Here is a 22,591-nt window from a genome sequence, read left to right on the forward strand (position 1 = left end):
ACTGTGAGGGGACTAAATTCTTTAAGGAAACACAGTTTTTCTGTGGGCTTGAAATAAACATATTGTCCTTTAGTTTATATAGACAGATTACAATTTGATTAACAGGAATCACACTAATATGTATAAAATTTTATCAAGTTTGAAGAAATTGTTATTCTCAAAAGAATCAGTTCAACAGTTTGTTATTCGAGCTAGACAAAATCTTAAGAAGTAAAAAATTCGACAAAATTAAACACAATTAATTCACTCTCCTTCTTATGTCTTAGGTGATATTCTAAAATAACACTCCTCATTGATAATAAACCAGTACTGATTAAACACAGGAAATATGAGAAAGATGAACATAACAAATACTACAAAGTAAATAACAAAAAGACAAAAATAAAAAACACAACTCCACAGGCACACATGCAGGATACATATTGTTCAAATGAACAACATTAGTAGGATTTATACATTTTTGTGTTTATTTATTATATGAACCAGTTTTAGGACCAGGAGGTGATCTTTTGCCTGGAGGTCTTGAAGTATATGCTTTACCATCAGGGTGTACAGGACCTCCATGATATTCTTCATTATTATTTTCCTTGTCCTTTTCTTGTGCATCTTCTGGCAAATCAATAAAATTATTCCTTTCATCTCCTGGTGGAAAAATTGCAAAGTCTTGTTGTTCACCAATTGGTACTATTGGTCCATTATTGCCTTGTTCATTTCTTGGTTCATCACCTATTATTATTGGTACTATTGGTGCATAGCCATCTTGTGCATTTCCTGGTATTATTACTAGTCCATGGTCCTGTGCTAGCCCTCGCTGATCAGTTCCTGGTTCTGACAAAATTGAACACGAGTTTAAATTTTATGCATTGACAAGGATAAAATATTTATTCAATCAAGTCACTTGTTGAATAAGAGCTTAATGCTTGGCGTATTAAATATGTAAAAAAAAAAAAATTACACATAATCAGATCATTTAAGAGATAATTATAAGTAGAAGCGGAATAAGAATTTAGAATTTTGTGTTTGGGATGACATGAACCCACTGACAATTTGAGTTATCGGATTCATAATTTAATAGTTTTACATATTAATCCCTCCGGATAAAAACGAGTGTTCATTTAGCCATTTGCACATTCTTTAGAAAAATACTAACTCCTAGATAAAAATAGGTAATTTGACTAAATTGTCCCTAATTAAATAGGTGGATTTGATCACATAACACTTAATAGTAGGCAAATCTGAAAAGATGAATTTAAGTCTTCTTGATTTGATAAGTGCACACTCTTTTTTATTAAAAAAATGGCTAAGTGGACACTCTTTTTTTTTTTCGGAGTGAGTAATAGATATCTTAACACATATTGAATTTGAGATAAAATTACTCGATTCGAATAACCCATATCTCATATTGGGCATCCTTCCCTGATTCCAAATGTACTGATTTGTAATGTATAATAAATAATAAGCAACATGTTAACATTTTAAATCACGCTGATAATCTATCAATTTATTACATTGTGAGCATGTATAACGTAAATTCTTAAGTAAATATAAGTAGATCTCTTAATAAGTACTTCCTTCATTTTAATTTATTTGTCTGATTTTAACATTACACCTTTAAAAAGGTAATTTTTATGGCCAAACAAACATTTGGAGATAAATATCCAAAATCTATGGCCAAATGCTAACTAAAAAACTTAGAGCAACAATAACAAAAGGAAGAGTTTCTAACATGTATTATTAGTAAGAAAGAGAGTCAATGTTTTCTAGAAAAGATATATGGTTCTCAACTCTTACCTTTAGAAGATTTTCCACATGAAACAACGTATACGAATAGATCGTGAACCTTGTTCTTCGTATCTGTGATGAATTTAGCCATTTTTCTTTCTTTTCTGAGGTACTGTTTCCTAGTTCCAACAGATCAGAATGAGCTTTATAGGTGATTTGGAGCCCGTTTGGATTGGCTTACAGCTTAAAGCTGTTTGCAGCTTATAAGCTGAAAAAAATAAGTTGGGGTAGTCCAACTTATTTTTTTTGGCTTATAAGCTGTTTTCAGCTTATAAGCTGCTTTAGATAAACTAAGTCAAATGGGTTCAATTATTTTTTTGAGCTTATTTTAAGCATAAAATGACTTTAAGCTGGCCAGCCAAACACTCAAAAAAGCTGAAAACAGCTTATAAGCCAACTTATAAGCCAATCCAAACGGGCTCTTGATGTTGAAAGGTTCATTAATTAATTGTACTTGTTATTAAATTATAGCTTGAGAACCATGTGAGAAATTATTAATTTCGAGACGTGGTTAGCTAGTTGTTGTCTATAATATTCACATAATTACATCTCTCTTTCCAATAAGAGATTAGTTGACTAAGTTCTCTTAAGATTGAACTGTTGATGGGAAATGGAGTTTCGTTATTTCATACCTAATCGATTCTTTTTCAATTCAATTGGAAATTATCCATGTGAACGTAGATATTGTTGTCTGCTAAAGGATGCAACCTAGAATAATTAATTGGAATCTATATACTCGGCAATATGAACAAAAATTTGCCCACATCTGATATTTATACTAAACAAATAGATGCATATCATGTTTTTGCATTGTTTTTCTAATCAATTAATCATAACTAAATAATATACATTTTCACCTTATTTAAGCATTTAGCCATGATAATTAAGTTAATTTAATTTACTATAAGTGCTATGTGCAGGAAAGTATTTACCAGACAATACATAGTAGTACTAGTTTTTAAGGGAAACTTTTTCTTTATTTATCAAGAAAAAATGCAGTTTGAACGAGAAAAAATCTGCAATTGTTGCATATATTTGATTTTTGAAGAGCAAATATTTATACTAAGAATGTTGCTACGATTTGGATCGATGAATTCGTCATGTTCTCACCATGGAAGACATATACGTATATAATCTCTCAAAAAATTTCAAAATAATAAAGCTTTTATAATGACAGTTAAGAAAGATAGAGCTTGGAAACCATATTTGTGAATATTAATTCAGACACGCGATAGCGTGTTATGGCTATAATATTCATATATGATAACAAATTTACACCTGTCTTTTTCCAGTGGGCCAGTTGGACTATCACTAGAAAATTAACTTTCCTAGCTAATCAAATAATTTTATACTACTATTTAAATGTCAGTTGACTACCAATGAAATTTAGCCTGATTATTTGGATTCTAGCTATCTATTCCAAAGTCCAAGAGCATAATGCGTGGAGAAAAAGTGAAATATAATGTGCTTTTCTTAAATAATTAGTTTCAATTCTTCTAAATCTACGTAATTTTCAATTTCCAAACAAATTGATTTTGTGTATTTGAAGTTTGGGTTGCATTTTAACTTGTTATGTTAAGGACAAGTTGCACGATCCCTTTGTTGGGGTGGTCTTTAGTTTTGGCCCCTCAAATTGATGGTTTTTAATTTTTGCCTTTCGCTTAAAATACCTCGAGATTCTGGGTTTGAACCTCAGCCAGTGTTTTAAAAGGCGGGGGCGTAAGGCGGGGCATTTTACATACGCCTCGACGAGGCGTAAGCCTCGAGGCACGGAGCGTAAGCCTCAATGGGTATTTAATTTTTAGTATTTTTTAAAATAATATAATTATAATAAATATTTTTAAATAGGTAAAATTACATTAAAAAAATAAAAGAAAACTGTAAATAAATGATATATATATATATATATATATATATATATATATATATATATATATATATATATATATATATATATGGTGTGTGTGTGAGCGCGCGCGCGCGCTTGATCCTCACAAAAAAATGATCAAAGCAATACATTATACACCGCTTATAACTTGTAATTATATATAACATAATTTTACAAGTATAAACAATACAATGAAATAAAAGTTATTATGAAATGCAAAACAATTCTAACATTTTAACTTTCAAACACGGAAAAAACACAGTTTCTTAAAACACTATTACTATCATACTATTCATTTTATCTCCCTATAAGCAAATAATCAATAAAATTTATCAATATTACAATTAAAACATAACTTCTTCATGAACAAAATATAAAATTATATGATAATTCTGATATATAGGACTTATGACCAATGACAAGTGAAAATGTACTATTCCGCTATGTGTTTTATTTTTAAAAATTAAATGATATTCACCCTCACGACGTTCTCAAATAGTAAATATCCAATACTACGACTTGTTATATGAGTTACACCCAATCTTCTATTTCTATAGATGAAAAACTATAAAGTATCATTATTTTGTTAAATAATTATGAGGGTGAATGATTTTAATTAAGGAATTTAAAATATAATTTGTGTAAGAACTATTAGGCGAGCCCTGGGCGTTGAGCGTTTGGCGTGTTTAGGGCGTACGGTTGGGCTCTTAGGGCGTAAGCCTCATAGGAACTAAGCCCCGCACGTTAGCCCCAGAGCGTTTTGCCACTGCCTTGCCCCGAGGCGAGCCCGCCTCGGGGCGAGTCCTGACACTGCCTTTTAAAACAATGACCTTAGCTTAGTCATAAAAATAAAAAATAAAATTGCAAGACAAGGCTTTGCAAAATGTTCAGCCTTATGCGGCAGACTTTGCCTTTATGGCATGACTAAAAGTCTGCCGGAGAGGGCAGAACTTTGCCTTATGTGACAAACTTTTAGTTATGCCTTAAGGAAAAGTTCTGTCTTATTGGACAGACTTTGCCTTAAGGCATAAGTAAAAGTCTGCAGCATAAGGCAAAACTTTTCCTTAAGGCAAACTTTTAGTTATGCCTTAAGGCAAAGTCTGCCCCATGAGGCAGAATTTTTCTGTTAGGCATAGCTAAAAGTCTGCCCCATAAGACAATATTTTCCTTAAGGCATAACTAAAAGTTTGCCTTATAAGGCAAATTCTATGCCTTAGGGAAAAATTCTGTTTTATGGGGCAAACTTTTAGTTATGCCTTAAGGCAAAGTGTGCCGCTTAAGCCAGAACATTTTGCAAAGTCTTGCCTTGTGAATTTTTTTTTACTGAGCAAGGGTTCGAACCCAAAACCTCATGATATATTCGACCACCCTTTCAAGCGAAGGGAAAAACTTAAAGACCAACAATTTGAGGGGAATAAATTAAAGACCACCCCAAAAGAAGGGCAATCGCACAAAAACGATGCTACCCGTGCATTGACTAGTTAATTTGATTATCCATTTTTGGATCCAACGCATTAAGAGCCTGTTTGGATGGGCTTAAAAAAAGCAGCTTATAAGTTGCTTTAAATAAGCTAAGTCAAACGGGCCCAATTATTTCTTTGGGCTTATTTTAAGCACAAAACGACTTTAAGCTAGTCAGTCAAACACTCAAAAAAGCTGAAAACAGCTTATAAGCAACTTATAAGCCAATCCAAACAAGCTCTAAGTCAAGTTAACAAAAATGAATCATATCCATCCCGTGTAAACATGAGCCGGATAAAAGTTGAGTTAATTTTGCAAAGAATTCATCATTTCTTTTGCACGAATTTCCCTTCAAAGGTGATGGGTCTTTAAGTTTTGCTCCTCAAATTATTGGTCTTTAATTTTTTCCTTCGCTTCAAAAAAGGTCAAAAACACTCCGAGTTTTTGGGTTTGAACCCCCACTTGTTGACACCCAATTTTGGCCCTCTATATTTAAAAATTAACTTCTTTAGGCTTCCTATTCATTAACTAGCACAAAATACTGTTTTTATACGTCTTTTAACTTTAATATAATTTATTGATTATTGTCGTTATTTTTAAATAATAGGAATTTTTATCAATTTATTTTTTCATTTTAAATAATTATTTTGTTACCGTCGTTTGTATATAAACAACATGCTAATACATTTTTACTTCAATTAATTAGCAGGTCTCCTTAATTCAAATCACATTTTTTATTTTATTTACGAAATTACCGTAAATATATTTTTATACTTTATTATTTTCGTTACAGTCTATTATTACATGGGAGTCAGAGGAACTAATTTTAAACACAGATAAGATTTAGCACATGGTTTTGAGAAGTCATGGTTTTGTGAAGCCCATGGTCCCATGGTTTTGGCACATGGATTTAAATAAAAAGTGGTTTACCTTTGCCTATATAAAAGAGGACTTCCCTCTCATTTTTCTCACCACTTCACACTACCTCACATATATTTTTCTTCTCTCTACACTCTCAATATTTTCTTTTCATAGGAAGACTAGCAGGACTAGCATATCCTCCTCTTTTTTATTTTTTATTTTCTCTTCTTTTTTCATACATTGTCTTTACCCTTTTATATACCTTGTCTTTACATTCATTATATGCATAGCCTTTATATTTTTATATACATTACATACATTGTCTTTATATTTATTCATGCATTTATCTTTACATTTATTCATGCATTGTCCTAATTTATATTTATTCGTGCATTTATCTTTACATTTATTCATGCATTTGTCTTTATATTTGTTCATGCATTTTGTTTATATTTATTCATACATTGTCTCTACATTTTCTTCATATATTTTCTCTACTTTTTCTTTAAATTTGCATACATTTTTTTTACTCCCCTCTAAATATTTTTCATACACTTCCAAGCATTTGCTTTTACCTTTTTGTCAATATCATCACATTACATGCTCATTTTTATTTTATTATTTTTTACACATTTTGTTCTTTATATTTTTTCTACATTGTCTATAAATTATTTTTACATTTACATTTATTTTCATTTTTTTATTCTTATATTTTATACATATACATTCTTACACCGTGTATACTGCACCAATTCTAGGGTCAAAACAAGTTTTATCTCCCTTTTGTCAAGTTTAATAAACTTTATGTCAAATCGTTTTTTTAATGGCTTTATGTCAAATCACTTTTCAAAGACTTTATATTATATCACTTTTCAAAGGCTTTATGTCAAATCACATTTTAAAAGCTTTATGCAACATCCCTTATTTTTTGACTTTCTCAAACTTCTTTAACTAACATATTTTTCTTTCATTTTACAATTTATTACAAATATTACACTCTTGGCCGATGAAGAAATTTTCAAGGCCTCCCATGTACAAAAGACGGGTTTTAATGTTAAGTTTATTTATTATTTCTTTAATTCATTCGATAGTTATTTATTCTCTTACTAACACTTTTACTAAGTGTTTATACAGGTACCCGAAGACACATCCCGAAGACGACACTCGGAAGGAACCTGAAGACTTCATCGAATCCTTATACACTTTTATGCTTACGAGGTACCCGGAAACACATCCCGAAGAAGACAATCGGAAGGAACCCGAAGACTATCGAATCCTTATACACTTTTATACTTACCCGGGTACATTCTCTTTATACTCTTTTATATATTCTTTTTTAATATACATTCTTTATAAATACTTGATACTTAATATAAATACATTTTTATACACTGTATATACTTAGTATATTATCACCTAGTGTAGCTTTTCATGAAGTCACAACATTTTGAAAACAGGTACAAATAATGATAAACAGATAGATAATCCTCCTCTAGTGTTCAGTTAAACTATGTTTAAGGACTATTTTCGGGCAGGCTCTGTGAATATTTAATACCTTCCCCACGGGGTAAATAAAACCCTTATCTAAAATCTCATATGTTTCGTAGACTTAAAATGGAATAGACACACAAATACATTCAGGTTTCCTATTTTTCCTTAAAAATAAGGTGGAGACTCTAACCCTTTTATACCAGTTAGAAGAACCAGGAAGTTGCAAACTCTATTGGACCTGTTCAAAATAGGGCATAACAGAATGGCGACTCAGCTGGGGACTTGACTAGGTTTTAACCTTGACAGACTTAGTTTAAGTGAGCACTTGAGGGATATGTGATTATTTAGCTATTTTTAGTATTATTACTTGTTATATATATCGTGAACTGCTATAATATTATCTTTGAAAGGACGCAAGCCAAAGCCAAACTTGCGTTCCTTATTTGTTTGAAGACACTACATGTTACAGTTTTTTTTATACTGTCCTCGCACTTTCAGTTGAGTCTTTGGCCGTGCACATAAACAAATTGTACACGCGAGTTGTGCTTTGCGCTCCTCCGAACCTTCTTCCAACTCCTTAGTTTCAGAGATTGGTAGGCTAGTCTTACTACTTGATATCTCGCAGTTGTCCGAATATTCTTTATCAGCTTAGGTGAATCTACTCTTAGAATTCTTAGGCCGTTGTACGAATAATTTTGATCACCGCTCTAGCCGGATTAATTTCATTTTTTATTTGTCACATATTCTTTATTTGCTACATGCTCTTTGCATCTTACATATTCTTTATTTGTTTTACATATTGAATTTATTAGACATTCTTTGGTTGTACATATATACTAGACATACCTTCTTCCGCCTTGTCTGCTTTATCGAACAATTTTGATTGACTTGTGTTGAGCTTGGTGCCTTTCCAAACTCTCACACCTATTTTTCGGTCTTAACGACCACCTTCACAATCACATTATTTTTTATACCCATTTCCGATCTTCGCTATTATCATTTGGACTTTACCATCTTTTTCAAGAAATGTCAATACAGCCTTGTACATTTTTTCCCTCTATGGAACAGACTTTTTCAGATTCGAACTCTTGTTCATAGCCTCACTTATGTTCAATACAACCACCAATTCATAGAAATCATACAAATTACATACAACACCATATCTTCCCGATCTACGTCTAACCTGATTCTTGTCCTGGCAATATACATAGGCAACCCTACATAAGGGTTCGGTCTCCCCACTGTTTCAAAATAATTCACCGGAATAAAAATCTAATCTGGGATAATTACTTTGGAGCAATTCAAGATGCTCTCCAAAAAATCTTCCAACAGCGTCAATCAATCCCCTGAAATTCAAAACCCAACAGTGTCAATACCAGCCTTACCCCTACCGTCACCTGGTTTTGGTCCCAAAATTTGGGATATAAGCTTTTTTTCTTTTTCCAAGCATCGCAGGACAAGGAAATTTGGCATGTCGGCCTTTATTTTCAACCCCAAGGGTTCAACACAAATAAATCCTTCCCCCTAACTATACAATAATCGTGCCAAGTGACAAGGAGTAATGTCGAAGCTCCGCAAACAGTTTGGTACCCAATCATTGCAATCTTACCGACGGGCTCCCATAAAAGTCGACATCCCCTCTTATCACCTTGCCAGTAGACACAGATTATTTTTAAAGCTCCGCTGATGTTGACATTTCCTCATAGCCAACCATGCCAATGGACGCAGAGTAATGTCAAAACTCTACCAATGTCCGACCTTCTCCTCCATAACAATTTTGTCAGCGTACTGGAGTAATGTCAAGGCTCCATCTGCGGTTGACGTCCTTCTTCTCGGCTGCCTCTTAGAGTATTTTCAAAGCTCTGGCTGCGATATTCATTTTTTCTGACCGCCTGTCAAGGTATTTTCAAATCTTGGCTACGATCAGTCCTTTTTTCGGCCAACTGGCTATAGTATTGTCCAAGCTCTGATCCTACGATTGATCCCTTCCTGAATAATTTTCAAAGCCCCATGCCTACGATTGACACACCCTTCTACTGTCTGTCGGGGTACTTGTAAAATTCTGCCTTCAATCAGCACATCTTCTTATATCTTATCTGCAAGAACTACGTACACCTGATTCTCTTCTTTGATGAGATACGTAGGCATCCCTTTTGGGTTCGGTACCCCTTATTCAAAAAGTACAATTTTTTTATAGAATTATATCTTTGAATTGGTTGGTACCAACACAGTTAGGAGTGTGCATAGGAAAGGAACACGTAACAATCGATATGATGGAGAAGACTGACTTCATGGTAAACCATAGATTCTTTTGGTATCTCTCATTCACACCTTAAGTGACACTTGAAAAATTTTCTTGTATGCTTATAAGACAAGGACAAAACCAACCTCATTATTTCATATGCATTGTGTGGTGAGCTTTAGATATCATTCAATTGCATTGCATTGTGATCTAGAACTTGGCCTGAATATCTGTTGAGGCGAAATTATGAGTAACACTTGGTATAGGAAAGGATCGTAGGCCTTCTTTGACCCATTTGAGTCTTTCTATCCTACCAAATGGCATTATCCTTAGCATTCCCCCTTTGAGCCTAAAGCCTTTTCTTTGACAACCACATCATAAGACTATACTATTTCTGAGTGCTTACACGCACTATCCCTATCTTGGCCCAACCTCGCTGAGCGCACTAGAAACGTGCTTCCGCGGATAAAGATCCAAGCTGAAGTTGCCAACAAAACAAAAAAAAATACAAAGGTCCCATAAAACCAAAGACGAACAACAACCTCCAAAGTAAGAAGGAGCAAAAAAAAAATATCAGTTATCATTCAGGATCTCGGACATACAACTTGTTATTCCTTTTTATTTTTCACACTCCGGCACACAACCCGGAATTAGCAGCAAGACTTCGGGCATACAACCTAGGTCAATTCTCTTAATCCCCACAGAGTCTCGAGCATACAACCCCGAACTCCCAAAAAACAAAGCTCCAACTTGCAAAAGAAGTCGCACAAGTACAAAAGAAAGGGACAACAAAACGAAGCAGATCAGCATAAGAGCACACAAATACAAAGCACAACCATAGTGCAACGCTCAGGGAAGGATTAGTCACTCCTTACAGAAATGATATCATACCTTTTTCCCAAGCCTACATTACAAACCCATAACAAGCCCTACGTCATCCTATGCCAAGGGTTCTCACATTAGTGGATACTTACATGACGACCAAGCTTATGGTATCACAATTATATGCATTGAACATATTTATCAGTATGAGTGTGAGTGTACTTCTCTAGACGTCCCAAGGTTCAAAAATACTGAATATGTGTGAAAAAAGGGACTTTATTTCTAGTAAGGGCACTTGAAACATGAGGATGGGTATAGTCCAAAACCTTTTCTTGAAGCAAGACGAACAAATCTTGTCGATACTTAAGTATGTCTGAGGTACCACTTGAAGCTCTAGGAATTATCTCAAAGTCAATCTCGGTTAGTTGGGAAGAAACTGATGAAATTCTTATGCACAAAACTAATTGTTGGTACCAACTGAAGTCAAGACACGATTCTCTTCCCTTCTTCATTTTCCAATACTCTTTACAACAAAAACAACGAAAAACGCATAAAAGAAAAAAAAAATTATAGGTGCCCACCTTCTAGTGCTGGTATTTTAATTTCAGTCAGGCACCCACCTTCTAATGCGGGTATTTTACTTTATGCCAGGTGCTCACCTCCTAATGCGGGTATTTTAATTTCAGTCAGATACCCACCTTCTAATGCGGGTATTTCAATTCCAATTCAGGCACCCACCTTCTAATGCGGGTATTTTAATTTCAGTCAGGCACTCACCTTCTAATGCGGGTATTTTACTTTCAGTCAGGCATCCACATCCTAATGCGAGTATTTTAATTTCAGTCAGGCACCCACCTTCTAATGCGGGTATTTTAATTTCAGTTCAAGCACCCACCTTCTAATGCAGGTATTTCAATTTTAGTCAGGCACCCAACTTCTAATGCGGGTATTTTAAATTTCAGTTCAGGCGCCCACCTTCTAATGTGGGCATTTTAATTTCAGTTCAGGCGTCCACCTTTTAATGTGGGCATTTTAATTCCAGTTCAGGCACCCACCTTCTAATGTGGGTATTTTAAATTTCAGTTCAGGCGTCCACCTTCTAATGTGGGCATTTTAATTCCAGTTCAGGCACCCACCTTTTAATGTGGGCATTTTAATTCCAGTTCAGGCACCCACCTTCTAATGAAGGTATTTTAAATTTAGTCAGGCGCCCACCTTCTAATGCGAGTATTTTAATTCCAGTTTAGGCACCCACCTTCTAATGCAGGTATTTTCATTCAATCAGGTACCTACCTTCTAATATGGGTATTTCAATTTCACTCCAGGCGCCCACCTTCTAATGCGGGTATTCCATTCAAAGCTCTGGCACACAAACCAGAGTATGCATCAGGATCTCGGCACACAACACGAGATATCATTTCATTCCAAGGCTCCGGCACACAAGCCGGAGTATGCATCAAGGTTCTCATACACTATCCAGGGCCCATCTCCATTTAAAGCTTCGGCACACAACCTGAAGTTTCATCAGGATCCTGACACACAACTCTATAGTCCATTTCAATCCATGGCTCAGAGTTCGGTTGCCCCTATAGCAATAAATCATTTTCCCGAAGTATAATCGGTCTGACTCCTATCTCAGGAATACGTAGGTAGCTCGAATTCGAGCACGACCGTTCTTCGTCTACACTTTCTAGGACCATTCTAACAACACTGGGACAAAATTTTGAACGGACGATCAAAATTTGCCACAACATCTATTAGCTACCACCTTTCGAACTACATTGACCTGAATCTCATGATGGACGAGATATGTAGGAAGCTCTATGCAGAGTTCGGTCATATCAGAGCAAGTGTCATTCTTCCCCCTAGTATGTATGCAACCTTACATCCTCCCAGCGTCTCGTAACTCGATACTGAGACAAATTTGGAAGCGATGCCGAAGGTACGTGAATGCTTTTCGTCATCAAACAATTCTTCCCTCTTTACCATTTTCATTTTTCTTCTTATAACAACACCGTCGACGAACAAAGAGTATTGTCAAAGCTCTACTAACTTCTGGTTTCTTTCTCTATACATATCATTTTAACAATTCCTTGCCGAGCCAAAATTGGCTACACGTCAACGTCTTCATTCAAAAACTCTTTCATCATCTCCGGTCGAAGAGGGACAAGCTTTTGACACCAAATTTTGGCCCTCTATATTTAAAAATTAACTTCTTTAGGCTTTCTATTCATTAAATAGCACAAAATACTGTTTTTATACATTTTTTTAACTTTAATATAATTTATTGATGATTGTCCTTGTTTTTAAATAATAGGAATTTTTATCAATTTATTTTTCACTTTAAATAATTATTTTGTTACCGTCGTTTGTATATAAACAACATGCTAATACATCTTTACTTCAATTAATTAACAGGTCTCCTTAATTCAAATCACATTTTTTACTTTATTCACGAAATTACCTTAAATATATATTTTATACTTTATTATTTTAGTTACAGTCTATTAGTACATGGAAGTCGGAGGAACTAATTTTAAACACAGATAAGATTTAGCACATTGTTTTGAGAAGCCATGGTTTTGTAAAGTCCATGGTTTTGTGAAGCCCATGGTTTTGGCACATTGGTTTAGATAAAAAGTGGTTTACCTTTACCTTTATAAAAGAGGACTTCCCCTCTCATTTTTCTCACCACTTCACATGCACTACCTCACATATATTTTTCTTCTCTCTACACTCTCCATATTTTCTTTTTATAGGAAGACTAGCATCTTCCTCCTCTTTTATTTTTTTCTCTTCTTTTTTCATACATTGTCTTTACGCTTTTATATGCCTTGTCTTTACATTCATTATATGCATAGACTTTATATTTTTATATACATTACATACATTGTCTTTATATTTATTCATACATTATCTTTACATTTATTCATGCATTGTCCTAATTTATATTTATTCATGCATTTATCTTAACATTTATTCATGCATCTGTCTTTATATTTGTTCATGAATTTTGTTTATATTTATTTAATTATCTCTACATTTTCTTCATACATTTTCTCTACTTTTTCTTTAAATTTGCATACATTTTTTTTACTCCCCTCTAAATATTTTTCATACACTTGCAAGCATTTTCTTTTACCTTTTTGTCAATATCATCACATTACATGCTCATTTTTATTTTATTATATTTTACACATTTTGTTCTTTATATTTTTTCTACATTGTCTATAAATTATTTTTACATTTAAATTTATTTTCATTTTTTTATTCTTATATTTTATACATATACCATATACATATACATTCTTACACCGTGTATACTGCACCAATTCTAGGGTCAAAATAAGTTTTATCTCCCTTTTGTCAAGTTTAATAAACTTTATGTCAAATCATTTTTTTAAAGGCTTTATATCAAATCACTTTTCAAAGACTTTATGTTATATCACTTTTCAAAGGCTTTATGTCAAATCACATTTTAAAATCTTTATGCAACATCCCTTATTTTTTGACTTTCTCAAACTTCTTTAACTAACATATTTTTCTTTCATTTTACAATTTATTACAAATATTACACTCTTGGCCGATGAAGAAATTTTCGTCGATTTCCGAGGCCTCCCATATACAAAAGACGGGTTTTAATGTTAAGTTTATTTATTATATCTTTAATTCATTCGATAGTTATTTATTCTCTTACTAACACTTTTACTAAGTGTTTATACAGGTACCCGAAGACACATCCCGAAGACGACACTCGGAAGGAACCTGAAGACTTCATCGAATCCTTATACACTTTTATGCTTACGAGGTACCCGGAAACACATCCCGAAGAAGACACTCGGAAGGAACCCGAAGACTATCGAATCCTTATACACTTTTATACTTACCCGGGTACATTCTCTTTATACTCTTTTATATATTCTTTTTTAATATACATTCTTTATAAATACTTGATACTTAATATAAATACATTTTTATACACTGTATATACTTAGTATATTATCACCTAGTGTAGCTTTTCATGAAATCACAACATTTTGAAAACAGGTAAAAATAATGATAAACAGATAGATAATCCCCCTCTAGTGTTTAGTTAAACAACGTTTAAGGACTATTTTCGGGAAGACTCTGTGGAATACTTAATACCTTCCCCACGGGGTAAATAAAACCCTTATCTAGAATCTCATATGTTTCGTGGACTTAAAATGGAGTGGACACACAAATACATACTGGTTTCCTGTTTTTCCTTAAAAATAAGGTGGCGACTCTAACCCTTTTATACCAGTTAGAAGAACCGGGAAGTTGCAAACTATATTGGACCCGTTCAAAATAGGGCGTAACACCGCTCCGTTAAAAAAAATCGCAAGGCAAGGCTTCACGAAAAGTCTGTCTTATAAGGCAGAATGTGCCTTAAAATTCTGCCTAATTTTACTTTGCAGGAATTCAAAAGTTCGGCATTCATTTTGCTACGACACTTTGTCTTGCGAATTATTTTTTTTTTTTATTGAGTCGGAGTTTGAACCCTAAACCTGAGGCTATTTAAGGCGAAGAGCAAAAATTAAAGATCACCCTGAATAAGAGCAATCGTGCAAATTGCCCTAATTTCATGGGGCGTTCCATCTGGTAGTTGTCATTTACGTTGTAGCCGATTTTTAAAATTATTTAACTTGTATCCAATTTTAGCAAACATCTTATCAAAACACGCTGAAATATAGTTCTTCTTCTTCTTTCTTAGTTGTTGTACAATAGTGTTTTTTTCGATCTAGAGCAATTAAACTATAATGCTTTAAAGAAGAAAGAAATATCTTGAATTTTGAATATGAAATGTAAGTTCAAATCAATGGGTGTTATTGGAAAAGCTTGAAGATATTGCAAAATTAACATTGTTGAATATATGAGTTTGTTAGATTTGTCGTTGTTTTGACTAATTGATGTTTGTGGTTAATTTGTTCTTTACTATATTTGGAATTTTTGTTTCAAATTTGAGCTCATTTAGAGTAGATTTGTGTGTTGGATTGTTAAAATTCAGAAAGAAAAAAAAAGTTTTTTTTGGAAAAATTTCATTGAGGCAAATATGGCTGAAAATTCGAGCAAAAAATGACTGAACCTTAGGCATATGTGCTAAAGTTTAGAAAAAAATGACTAAACTTCACGTTTATGTGCCTCAAGTTAAGGTAAAAAATGGCTAAACTTCAAACGAATGTGCTTAAAGTTCTCTTTGATTTATAATTTTTAGAAGTTAGGCTTTGGCAAACCCAACTTCAGGCGTTAATACCAAAATTTCAAATATCACATGTTTGAAATTAATTATCCGTTGTGTTTTAAGTGGATAAACTTGCAAAAGTGTAGGAACTCCTAATATAACTTAAATGGAGGTCTTGAAATAGGCTATTTGTGCACTTCTACGGTTAGTTTTGCCAAGTGTGACCATGATGAATGCAGAAATATAAAGAATAGGTGTTTTTTATGTTTCTCACCCGATGTCTGGTATCCATATTAGAGCCCGACTATATTTGGATTCGTGCCGGGTAAGGCCCATTTCAGGAGGTAGCGCTCCCTATCAAGGATATTTCCATATCCAGGGCTCGAACCCGAGACTTCTAGTTAAGGAAGAAGCAGCCTCATCCACTGCATCACATCTTTTGGTGGTAAAAGAACCGATGTTACTGTGTCCTTCATTGTCTATGAAAGAAACTACAAAAAATTATACAAGTCATTAATTTCCCATCTCATATTTGATAAACCGGAACTACTAAAATTGAGAAAGTAGTGTTGGCATCAAAATAATTAGGTGTCGTGTATAAATTAACACAATACATCTTTAAAAAATAATAAATCAGACAATAAAAGAGAAGTATACAAAAAGATACCAAATAATTTAATAATATTTGATCAATTGACCTACATAAAAGCAATTCATTAATATAAAAGAGAGTGCAAAAATATTAAGAGAATACTTCTTCCCCTAAACAAGGCTCTCTTAAAAATAACATCCCCTAAACAAGGCTCTCTTAAAAATAACATCGTGAATATTGAGCTGATAAGGAAGGATTCTGAATTATAGAAATCCAAAACATGTTTTCCTTCGAAAAAAAGACATAGCCTTCCTTTTAGGAAAAGTAAAAAGCCAATTATATGGTAAATGTTCTGCCCTTCCTTCCCAAAGAGAGGAAAGAAATCCAAATATTATAAAAAGATCAGGACTAAAACTAAAAATTTGGAAAAAACCACACATTGGTTTTTCCAAAGTAAAAAAAGTGCTAATATAATATCCAAGGATTGTATTAGTTCAGCCAGTTGGAGGAGAACGAGGTCTTCGTCTGGATGGAGATCTTGCTTGTAGTGAAGATATTGTTATTTTTTGATATGTTGTTATACGTGCTTTATATACAAAAGCCCCTTGCACTTGTTCTTTTGCTTTTTTTGTTTCATCTTTCACTTGTCCTTGTGCAATATTTGGTTCATGTTTCACTATTAGTCCATGGCCTTGTGCATGTTTTTGTTCATCTTTTGTCACTTTTTGATGTTCTTGTTCTTGTTGTGCATGTTTTGAGTCATCTGTTACTATGGATCCTTGGTCTTTGTCATCTCCTGGTTCAGACAAAACGAAAGAAGTATACCCAAATGAGTTCACACTTCACAATACTACTTCCACTATACTGTAATAACAAGTCAACAACTATGACTAGAACTGTTCAATATCAAGCACGTTGCGATCGACTATATATATGATAATATGAATTTGTACTGAAATCAGTTCAAATTAATTTTCAAAAGGGAAAGGATTAAAATATATATCCTTAACATTTGTGATTTAATATGTCTTACGTTTGTCCTTAGTTTACCTTCCGGTCCATGGAAGTCCACCTTTTATCTTTCTCTTTAAAATATGCCCCGCCAACTACTTACATGGTTTCCCACTACAGAAAATTGGTATAATTTGGCTGATGGATGGAAGCACGTAAGGGTACATTTGGTTGTCTCTTGATTTATAATTTTTAGAAGTAAATTTGTATATTTTGTCGTCTATATAGCTCCACGTAGCAGTTGTCAGAGCTAAGCTGGAAAACTATTAGGGGAACGACACACAAAAGGGTAAACAGAGGATAAATGTAAGACAAATCAAATAATTCAGAGTAATTATGAACCTTTTCCATTTTCAAAATAATATAAATGTTTCTATAAGTAAAAAACGAAACTATGAAATTAACAGAGTAGAACATTGATAATTACTTTCTAGACATGATTATAGTCTTCAAGTGAAACGTACCTTTAGCAGGTTTTCCACATGAAATGAGAGATTCAAACAGAACTTTAATCTTGCTCTTCATGACTCTGCAGTGAACCTAATTAGCTGACTTTCTCTTTCTGTGTATTGCGAATTTCGTAGGCTCATCAAGCTCTATATATAGAGGAGAATAATTGTTGGATGGCTCATTTATTATTAGTACTTCTTATTGTTATAGAGCATAAGAACCATGTGGCAGCGTGTTAGTACTAAAATATTCAAATAAGACTAATTCTTGAGAATAAGACAGTTGACTTAGCTGGACTTCAAAGTTGGTATGTTGACTGGAAATGGAGGTCTCCACCTAATCGATTTTTCTTTTAATTATTCTTGTATTTAATTGGACATAATCCATGGGAACATCTATATAGATATTGTTGTCTACTGATAAAGCAATTTAGACCAATTAATATTTACACGAAATATTAGCGTACCATCGGAAAAGTTATCCAGAAAAAATGATAGTTTGAACGACAACGAACCTCCCAAAAGACTTGTATAATATTTTTCCACAGAAAAAAAATAAGAGAGAGAAAACATGAAGATAAAAAGTCATAATGTATTTGTCACGCCCCAAATCCTAGAGCGAGGAATGACACAGTACCCAATGTCTCTGACTTTGATCGAGCGAACTAACTAAACATAGCTACCCGTGTCTCTGACTTTGATCGAGCGAACTAACTAAACATAGCTACCCATAAAATTGGCTAATGATTAATGTGTTAACGGATAAGGGTGCGCCTACTAGTGATAATAAGGTAGGTGCCCGCACGATCTGTAATTAGTGTTGTGACAGTTGGTATCAGAGCCTAGGTTCGTGAATCTCGTTATACAAGGACGTGTCTAGTAGAGTCTTGCAGATCGGTATGAAAAGCTCCGTGTTTTTTTTTTTTTTTTTTGGTAAATCAAATATTTCATTTACTTAGTTAACTTATAGCATCATCCGAAATAATGTTCTGGTCGTGTCCAAAACTAGCTATTTCATTGCTTTTTATTTCACCTTCATGTTGTCTGAATAGAAGAAACACAAAGAGATTCATGTATTAAAATTAGCTCACAGACGCGCAAATACTTTGTCCTTTATCATTGGTTCGCCTTCAATGGATGAGATTTTCCACTCCCGAGAAAATCCTCGGAGAGTTAGGGTGTGTTCGGTATGGAGGAAAATGTTTTCCTAGAAAATAAGTGAATTTCCACTTATTTTCTCATGTTCATTTGGGTAGTGAAAAATAAGTTAATTTCTTACTTATTTTCTCATGTTCGTTTGGTTGATAGAAAATGTTTTCTTGAAAACGTTTTCGGATATATATATATATATGAATTTGCACTAAAATCAATTCAAAATATTTTTTAGAAGGGAAAGGATTAAAATATACCCTTAACATTTGCTATTTAATTTGTCTTAAGTTTGTCCTCAGTAGGGGTGTACAAAGTAAACCGATAAACCACACTAAATTGATCATCCGAATCAAACCGAGAAAAAAACCTGACTAGTGGTTTGGTTTGATTTGGTTTGGTGTTGGAAAAAACTCGATCATAATTGGTTTGGTTTGGTTTTAACTAAAACAAGTCAAACCGAACCAAACCAACCCGACATTACATGTATATAAAATTTTAAAATATTTTATACATAAAAGATTTACTTATAATTTAATTTATTAATATCTCCTAAGTTTTTTCATAATTTTTGTCTTTTAACATATTATTTCAAGTAATTTGGACTTAAAATTTTGAATGTTCCAATAAGATTTATAGCTCATAGATGTTAGTAACTGAAAGAAAGTCAAAACCAAATCAATATTAATGCTAAAAAAAGTAATTCAATCCTAACACTAGGGATGATAATAATTTTGGATATATAAATCTATTCTTTAGTTTTGCATTGTTAATTTAGATAATGAAATGACATAATTAGCTTAATTTCTTTTTTATTTATTCTGTAAGTAATACTTACTAGCCGTACTTATTTTAGCATGATTTAGTATTTTTATATGATGATCATTTTCATTATGCCTTATTAATTAGCTAAATTTATTTTATGTTATTTCATTATCTTTTTTGTTGAATATTTTATTACAATGCCATCACACATTTCATATTTTTGTTATTTTCTTAAGAAATACCTTAATTATATAGTTGTATATTACTAGGGCTAAAGAAATATTTGAAGTAAAAGTTATATTTTGTATGAATTTTTTTTTTGGAAAAAAAAAAACCAAAAAACCCGAAAAAACTGAGGTTGGAAAACCCGAAGTTTATTGGTTTGGTTTGGTTTATCGATTTAAAAACCCGACACAATTAGTTTAGGTTGGTATTTAAAAAATGCAAACCAACCCAATCCATATATACCCCTAGTCCTCAGTTTACCTTCCGGTCCATGGAAGTCCACCTTTATCTTTCTTTTGATGTATGCTTCTCCAACTAATTATGATTTCACACTATGGGAAATTGGTATAATTTGTCTGATAGGTGGAAGCACGTAAGGTATATTTGGATCTTTTTAGTTGTTTAGGAGTACATTCAGCCCTTCAACTCGAAGTTGTGGGTTCGAGCCACCAAGGAAGCAAAAAGGGGAGCTCCTGAGGGAGTGTTAAGAAAAAAAAAAAAAAAAAAAAAAAAAGGAAAAAATATGGTTTAGAATTAAATTTGGGTATTAATTTGTCTATATGGCAATTGTGAGAGCTAAGCTGGAAAACTTTAACTAGGAGAACGACGCATAAAAGAAGAAATTAATGGTTCGGCATTCATGGACCAAAAGGTAAAATATAGGACAAATGTAAGACAAATCGAATACTTCAGAATAATTTTGAAACTTTTCCCTTTTCAAAATAATATAAATGGTTGTATTAGTTAAAAAAAGAAAAAAGAAACTATGAAATTAACTGAGTAGAACATTGATAGTTAATTCCTAAACATGATTATAGTCTTCAACTCAAACGTACCTTTAGCAGGTTTTCCACATGATATGAGAGATTCAAACAGAACTCTAATCTTGCTCTTCATGTCTCTGCACTGAACTTAATTAGCTGACTTTCTTTTTCTGTGTATTGTGAATTTCCTAGGCTCATCAAGCTTTATATATAGGGAGTCCGGCACTTTTGTAACCCATAAAAAAAAAATTGGAACTAAACTAACCCATTAAAAAAAAAGAATCAAACTAGGCTTCACGCACAGAATCTGTCTGTGCGTGAAGCCCTTCCCTAAAACCCCCGACCCAACCTTTATTCTTTCTCTTCTCAATCTCAAAAATTAAGGTTTTTTGCGTACTTTGACCGAAGATTAGTCACGTTTCAAAACACCGGAATATAAATATTTTATATAGAACTTAATTTTTTTTAGTGTACAATAATATCGGCTCATTACATCAAGTATACATATACATTTTGATTGTCGTTTTAGGGGTTGTACAGTGCTCCGAAGTACGTTTGAAAACTTGTTATATTTAGGTTTAAGTACCATATTTTATAGGGTGCGGATTCTTTTTTGTCTTTTTTATTTTGTTATTGTATTGTGTAATCTGCACTTTTTGAATATGCAAAAATAAATATAAAATTTAAAAATAATTCATCCAATACGAGAGGTTCATAATAATTGAAAAATATTTCATTCAATTAGCAACGAAATACATCATTAAATTACAATAGACTTAAAAAAAAAAATCAAGTTCTAGACACTCTTCTACTTCCAGATGTGCTGCCACCACGGGAGTTTTGCCCACATGAACGCTTATCATGCCCAAAAAAAATTAAGTTCTAGATACGCTTAACATGAACGTTTGGTCTTTTACTGTAACGAACTGTACTATTATCATCAAGAATAAGACCATCCCAATGTATTGAAACCTTAACTGGTTGAATATCTTGAGCCATTTTTTGTATGACTTAAGATAGGTTTTTTGAATGACTTAAGAGACTTAAACTTATGAAATGGATGAGTTTTTACCTCGTCCAACATTCTTCTTAAATAGATTCATATTCACCCCTATTGCGCACAAGAACAATGCGTAATATGAATTTAATTTAAACAAACAGTCAAAAATTCAGCGTTGTGTTGTCTAATCGGTCCTTTAGGTGTTATAAAAAACTGAAATTGGCATGCATGATGTGTTGTCAAATCATGTCCTATTGCGCACAAGAACATTGTGTAATATGAATTTAATTCAAATAAACGGTCAAAAATTCAGCATTGTGTTGTCCAATCGGTCCTTTAGGTGTCATAAAAAAGCTGAAATTGGCATGCATGATGTGTTGTCAAGTCATGTCCTATTGTGCACAAGAACATTGCGTAATATGAATTTAATTCAAATAAACGGTCAAAAAATGCAGTACTATATATAACCTGATTGACAAACAACTAGTATTCACTGTAAAACGAGTTATCATGACATTGTACAACCAATTTGGAAATCTTGATTCTATTACATGTTTTACCCCAGCAAAAATATTTGAAGCAATGGGTAGGACATGGGAACTAGATGATGATGCTTTTCATTACTCAAATAACCTTAACAAAAGATTCAATCAAGAATACAATAAAACAATGAGAGAGGAGTGAAATTGGCGTGTTAGGGAGGCTGAAGCACTGGAGCAAAAGTTAGCTTCAATAGGGCTTAAACGCCCAAAAAAACGTGCTATGTCAATGCCTCGCGGAACTCCACAAGAGTTTAATTTTGCTCTTAATCGTTTTCGCGAAGAGAACAATCGAATGCAAAAACGTTACCATAGGGTAGAATATGGTATACATGGTAGCACAAGAT

At 33.2% G+C, this 22,591-nt stretch overlaps 2 protein-coding genes across 2 annotated transcripts; both read right to left on the reverse strand.

The window, feature by feature from the left end:
• Positions 1-243: 243 nt before the first annotated feature.
• Positions 244-2,205, reverse strand: LOC132614974 (uncharacterized). The gene is made up of 2 exons (XM_060329531.1): positions 1,792-2,205; positions 244-828 (listed from the first exon to the last, which is right to left on the reverse strand). Exons 1-2 carry the CDS (start codon positions 1,871-1,873, stop codon positions 467-469), a joined length of 444 nt encoding a protein of 147 aa, XP_060185514.1. The 5' UTR covers positions 1,874-2,205; the 3' UTR covers positions 244-466.
• Positions 2,206-16,588: 14,383 nt separating this feature from the next.
• LOC132616025 (uncharacterized) lies at positions 16,589-17,974 on the reverse strand. Its single transcript, XM_060330638.1, has 2 exons — positions 17,818-17,974; positions 16,589-17,138 (listed from the first exon to the last, which is right to left on the reverse strand). Exons 1-2 carry the CDS (start codon positions 17,876-17,878, stop codon positions 16,837-16,839), a joined length of 363 nt encoding a protein of 120 aa, XP_060186621.1. The 5' UTR covers positions 17,879-17,974; the 3' UTR covers positions 16,589-16,836.
• Positions 17,975-22,591: the final 4,617 nt, after the last annotated feature.

This window comes from Lycium barbarum, chromosome 10 (assembly GCF_019175385.1).
Source record: "Lycium barbarum isolate Lr01 chromosome 10, ASM1917538v2, whole genome shotgun sequence".
Taxonomy (NCBI): domain Eukaryota; kingdom Viridiplantae; phylum Streptophyta; class Magnoliopsida; order Solanales; family Solanaceae; genus Lycium; species Lycium barbarum.